General features: G+C 31.1%; 1 protein-coding gene across 1 annotated transcript; it reads right to left on the bottom strand.

The window, feature by feature from the left end:
* Positions 1–2,917: 2,917 nt before the first annotated feature.
* On the bottom strand, positions 2,918–5,633 carry LOC107857225 (SPX domain-containing protein 3). Its single transcript, XM_016702158.2, has 3 exons — positions 5,253–5,633; positions 3,526–3,691; positions 2,918–3,450 (listed from the first exon to the last, which is right to left on the bottom strand). The coding sequence occupies exons 1-3, from the start codon at positions 5,505–5,507 to the stop codon at positions 3,074–3,076; spliced, it is 798 nt and encodes a 265-aa protein (XP_016557644.1). The 5' UTR covers positions 5,508–5,633; the 3' UTR covers positions 2,918–3,073.
* Between the last annotated feature and the right edge of the window lie 1,136 nt (positions 5,634–6,769).

The raw sequence follows: 6,769 nt of genomic DNA, 5'->3' as shown, positions 1-6,769 counted from the left end.
CCCAGTGGAGTCACCAGAGATGTCACACCCCTTTTTCGCTCGAAGGGATCGAGTCGAAGGATTTTTCCAATTAAAGTGACGATATTGAATAGGGATTAATTTAATTACAGAGTCGCCACTTGGAATTGAGTTATGGTGTTCCAAGTCACCTTTATGAATCCCTAATCAAGAGGAAATGACTCTTTATTATGGTCTGCGAAAACAGAAAACCGGGTAAGGAATTCTGTTGACCGAGGGGAAGGTGTGAAGCACCCCTCGAGTCCCGTGGTTCTAGCACGATCACTTTTATTGACTTATCTTGACTTAAACTATTTTGAAGAATTATGTTAAGGCCTAGATTGCTCATTTTTATTATTCTAAAAACTCATTTATTATCTTATTTTAAATAAATCGGTGAAAAGTTAGTTTTGAAAAAATATTTGTCAAGGTACAATATTGCATCCTTGAATTTAAAATATTTCGTAAAGATGCGTATGCCGCATTCTTAATTGAGACGAACGTTTTTAAATATATACTTAAAATTTGTTTAATATTAAAAACATAGATATAAAATTTTTATAACTCAAAACGATTTTATATTTTAAAATACTAATTAATCTTAATAGTAAACTTAAACAATATTCAATTAAAGTATTCAATTAATTCAACGAATAATTAAGTTTTATTAATAATAATGAAATAAATAAATAAGAAAATAATAATAATAATAATAATAATAAAAATAAAAATAAAAATAAAAATAATATTACAAATACATAAAATTAACTTTATTTAATTACATAATTTAAATTAAATTTAAATAATCATCAAATCAAATAATCTTAAAACAAACATCACATAAACTACAAACATATAAATTATACGAAATAAATTTTCCTTGAATCTAACTTTATCAAAAACTAAACTTTTCTTTCTTAAAATAAATAAATAAAGATAAAAATAAATTAGTCACAAATTAATTAACAAAAAAGAATCATGATATACTATATAACTGAAAAAAGTACATAAACCTCTCTTTATTTTTTCTTTTATATCTTAAAAAAAAATGTTAAGAATAATTCTATATAATGGTACGACGGAAAAGTGGAAGGCGAAGCGACGCGGGTAATGGAAGGGGATGGTCGACGGAATTCTGGGGAGAGAGGGGGTCAACGGCGAGGGGGAGGGAAAGATGGTGGTGCCGGCATTGGCGCATGTGGCGCGCGGCAAATCTGGGAGGAAGGGGGTGTCGCCGGCGAGCAGCGATGGGGGAAGGGGAGGGGGAAGGCGGTTCCGTCATTGGTAGGGGTGGCGCTGGCGGCGGAGGAGAGGATGATGCTGGCACATGGTTGGCATTTTCATGATTTTTTCAGTGTTGATTGATCGGTTTTCGATCAATTTCCGGCGAGAAACTCGCCGAAAAATTCAAACTATGAATTTATCTCTTCTCCGTCAATTTTTAATATTTTTTTTTTACTCTCTCTCGTTTCTGTTTTTATGCACCATTTCAGTGTGTATATATGTACAGTAAAAAATGGAAAAGAGGAAAGTATGACATGCTTTTCAATGAAAGTAAATATATGGGTGTATATGAATTTCACAGAATAGTGTATGTCTGTATAAATTTTTTTATTTGTTTCTTATTTAGCAAGACATTATTTAACATATTTATTGTTCAAATTCTTAACATAAGATGATAAAAGATTCACGTAAGTAAAAAGCAAACATGCATATTGAGTAAAGTATTAAAATTATTAACATGAATTTAAACATGATTTGATTTATTATAAAATTTGTCTAATAAATAACACAAAATAGAATAGGAACCTCTAATAAATTAATTCAACTGATGAATAAAGCAATCTCGACACTGTAAACTTCTAGCAGAATACCAGAACTTCAACTTCACCCTCTTTCTCTCCTTTTTGTCTGATCTCTTTTTTATTATCTGATGTTTTCTTCTGATTTTTTTCTCTGTTTTTATGTGATAGTCTGATGATAGTGAAAAGTACGTAGTTGGGTGAAGAGTCCTTTAAATAGGGGATTGTTGGGGAGAGGGGGGGATATGGGGGGAGTAGTTTTTACTACATAAGATTTTTGAACTTGAAAAATAATTATTTTTTTTGTATTGAAGACAATAATAATAATAATAATAATAATAATAATAAATAAATAAATAAATATGATAATAATAATAATAATAAATAACTAAAATAATAATAACAATAAATATAATAATAATTAATTAATTTTATATTAATCAAAACGTAATAACAATTTATAAATAGATTAAAATAAATATAACAAAATAGTATTAAAACTACTAATTTATTGGTTAAAATTTAGAATAAATAATATATTTTTATATTATTTTAAAATTAGAATAAAAATATAAGCAAAATATCTAAAAATTAACTTTATTTAGTTATTTACTTTTTAACGAAAAATTTATTAAAATAAAAATAAAAATAAGAATCAAAATAATATATGATTAAATATATAAATATAAAATATTTAATATCGACAAACAAGTTAAAATTTAGGGAGGATCAAAAATCACGTGTCTACAACTATATTTGTTTCAGTTTAGTTATCTACTCAAATTTATATTTTGAAAGCATAATTAATAAGAATAATTTGATAAAATAAACATTTTCTTAAGGGAAGTGCCAAGTTAAAAGGAGTCAACTATTTTGAAACTGAGGGAGTATCTTCTGACTCAATCAATATATATAGTTTAACGTATAATAATAGGTTAATTAATTATATTTTCATCAAGCTCCAATTGTATCATGGAAATATACCTGTAATGTTTACCTTATTAAATAACCTTATCATCTAAATGTCCTTTCACAACTTAAGAATGAAACTGTGTGTAATCACATATATAAACAGACAGGTTGCGTACTCATAAGAAAATGATCAAAATACCAACCCATGCTTAAAGGATATACATATAATCTACATTAAAACGAGTTGCCTACAAATATATAGCATCACCATTTAGTTTATATTTCTAGTTACCAAATTCAAAGGACTACATGTGTTACTGCTAATAAATACTGTAACATAATAGTTCAACAAAACCAACATGCTAGGGTATTGCTATGGGAGAATTGAGCTGTGATTGAATGACATCAGATTGATCAGGCAAACTGAGAGGTGGCAAAGAGAAACGTCCATAAGTAGAGCTGCCTTTTCTGATCTCTTGCATAGTGAGTAGAGCTGCTACTGTGTTCCTAAATATTCCTTCACCTGCAGCTCCTATTTTCTGTGATCCTAATACTAATTGCCTACTTATTACATCACAAGGTGGTGGAAACACCGTATCTATGGTGCTTTCACACTCTTTTACCAGCTTTGATATCAAGTCAGTTGTAAAGAATGGCTGTTGAAGCACCTTCTGTATATACGGCGACCGCAGTAATCCACCGGTTCTCTTGTCATATTTCTTCAGTATCTTAGCCAGTCCTGATATATTATGTAAGCGAAATTAGTTAGTAGTAACGCAACGTGCTGTAGAACGATGTAGCCTACAATTTTTACCTGTGTAGTTAATGTTACTGTAGTTGATTAAGAGGACCATTTCACCATGGAAATCAACAATGTCTTTTCTGATCTTTCCCAATTCTTCTTTGCAATCTTTCTCAGAGGGTTGGCTTCCATTTGGCCCCCATGTATCAATCACTCTCCCTATCCTCTGTTGCAACTCCTGCATATCAACAAACATTTATTATTTATACAGTCCCCACAAATGTAGTGATTCTATAGTTGATACCTCACTATTTCCCCCCTTTGCACATAGACTCCGTTTATTTTTACTGGCACTATTGGAGGAATAAATAAAATGAAAATGTGATGTATCATAGTTGAATATAATAAATTCAATATTTTAGAAAATGATTATATATAGCTATAATATAAGGATACACAGAAATAAAATAATGAATTATCTCTACAAATAAAAGTGAACACTTATTTTTAGTATCGTGAATAATAAAAATGAATGGAATGAGTATTTCTCATTCTATTCAATTTTTTTATTTGTGTTTTATCATGAAAGATATATCATCGGACGAACATTTTTCATTAAAAAAGGTCTTTTTCCACTTTTAGATTCGATTTTTTCCAAAATAAAAGAAAGTTTCAACTCTCACACTAATGACCCTTACGGCCTTACTCAACATACTAGTTACTAGGGTGTACGGAGCCGTTTTGCTATGGATTATTTTCACCTTATTTTGAAAAATTATTTTATTTTATTCAAGAATCGGCCATGAAAATATCAAATATAACATTTGTATTTGAAATTTAGAAAACAATTCAATACTTATTCTCACTTTAAAATTTTTCTTTATTGAAAAAGTTTATTGCAAAAACTTTTTCAAACACTCCAACTTCAAAAATTCTAAATAAAGTTAAAAATAATAATTAATTTTCATAACCAGAAAAGGGTAAAATTAAAAAGTTTACCTACCATAGAAAAGGAAAGATATGGCATCTTCGAGCTTATTCCGTTGAGATACTTTGTCCTCTCGTTTATATGACAAGCCCAGCAGACCAAAAAGTAATAGGTGGCTTGCAACTACTGTTGGACTAGGTACTAGGTTGCGTGAGGTCAATTCAATTTGTTTTTACCCACAATGATTCAGTGGATAAGGCTGCTCCATTCTTAATCAAAGGTCGAGCGTTCGACCCTGGGTATGGAGAAAACTTTGTTGAAAGCGCTACCCCCGAATGAAGCCCTACCCGGCATGAATCCGAATTAGTCGGACTCCAATGTAAATACTAAACACCGGATGAGAAACCAAAAAAAATTCAATTTGCTTTAATGTGCCATGATGAGTGGGTCACTGATTTGGACCAATCATAATGAATTATGTTAATAAATGAGCGAACATTAACATGTTTAAAGATTGGTAAGCTTGAGATAAATTTGGTCGAGTAGAGCTAAACAATGAGTTATTGTTTTCTAAATAATCTTCCAATTCTTTTTTCATCTTGCTCAATTCTTATCAATTTTATTTTATTTTTGTTACTTTTTTATAATTTGCTTAAATACATCGTCTCGAAAGATCTTCATATCTTGAAATGCATGCAGATTTAGCTAAAAATATGACTTATACTAGTTGAAAATAGATTATACTTTTTAAAAACTTTTATAATATTTAGTACAATGACATGAGTCAAACTTAAATGAATTAATCACTACCATACTTAAATCACAAAACAAAAAGATTTATATTCGAGTTGTTGGTCGATATTATCCATACCTTATGTCGAATAATGAAATCCTCTTCTTGTTCCATAAAGAAGGCATTGAACTTATCAATCTCATTATTCAACAAATACACAAACTCAGCCTCTGCTTTACCATACTCCAATGACCCATTCATCATCATTCGTGACGCACAGGATGAAGATATCAACTTCACCAATTTCTTCAACTCTTTATATGACAAGAACTTGTCACCCCACCCTGGTAATGTTTCTTGAATTTGTTGCTTCAACCTCTTCCCAAACTTCATTCTCCTATTTTTAAAAAAAAATTGTGGGGGGGGGGGGGGGGGGGGGGGGGGGAATTGCTAGAAAATGGAAAAATAAATATATTGAGGAAGCTACAAAAGAAGAATATATATAGTTAGTTGGTGTGTGTGTAATAAGAAAATTAAAGAAAACAAGAAAATGGGGTTGTTTTTTAGCAACTAAAAGTAGGGGTATAGCCTATAGATATTAGTAATAAGAATATTTAGAAGCATATGCTTGGCGTGTTGAATGACATTTTTTTTTTTAATTATGTAAAAAGAAAGTGAAATCAAAAGGGGTAGCTGAAGTAAGAGAATTCTAAGCATATTCGTTAATGATTTTCTTTTTTCAACACTAGTTAATGTGAGTGTCACTTCTCAAATGTTAGGTGATACATATGAATAAATCACAGCCGTTGAATAGTTAAGTGGACTGACGTGGCAAAGATCGAATCATCTACAGTCTAAGGCTGTGACTGTTAGATTAGCAGTAGGATTATGTAATTGAGAATTGGAGAATGGATGATCCTTTGGAATCTACCATGGTAATGAGGGAGAAAGAGAAAACCAAAATTGGAATTTGGGAATATGTTTTTACTTGGGTTCTTTTATACTTTATTTTCTTTTGTAGTATTACTTGGCTCAGCGGTAAGCTTGCTTACCGTGGTGTGCCAGGGTCGGGGGTTCGAAACGTCCCTCCAGCGAAGCTGGGGTGAGGGCGCGTAGGTCAAGCCCGGAGTGATTCCCCCCCTCCCCGACACCTACGAAGTGGGTATGAATCGGGTCGTTCCTTTAGTATTACTTGGTTCATGCTGACTTAATACTACTTTCAACTAAGTTAATTTTATTAATAATAATTTAAAATTTTAAGTTTAACTACTATATTATGCAGTTTTTTAGTAGTATTAAAAGGATGGTATGAAATAAAATAATAAAAACTTTATTGATATGCTAAAATAAACAAGTAAAATGCGATTTAATTTTGATACATAGATAGAATTAAATTAAATGAAGACTCAAGGGTGTTAAGTGAGCTGGGCCGGGTCAACCCGGAATCGGCTCGTTAAGTTTAGCCGGGTTGCGGGAAGGGCTGGTCCGGATTGTAGTTAAGTGGGACGGGCCGAGTCCGAATTCAACAGTAAAATTTTTAAAAACAATCCTGAACCGGCCCACTTAGCCCAATCAGATCTAATCCACCTAAACTCAGTTAAAAATTCGATCAAAAATCATTTTTTTTCTTTCAATATACATTATATATATCCACC

The sequence above is a fragment of the Capsicum annuum genome, chromosome 8 (genome assembly GCF_002878395.1).
Source record: "Capsicum annuum cultivar UCD-10X-F1 chromosome 8, UCD10Xv1.1, whole genome shotgun sequence".
Taxonomy (NCBI): domain Eukaryota; kingdom Viridiplantae; phylum Streptophyta; class Magnoliopsida; order Solanales; family Solanaceae; genus Capsicum; species Capsicum annuum.
Note: the sequence above shows the minus strand (reverse complement) of the source record. Positions and strands in the feature narration are given on the sequence as shown.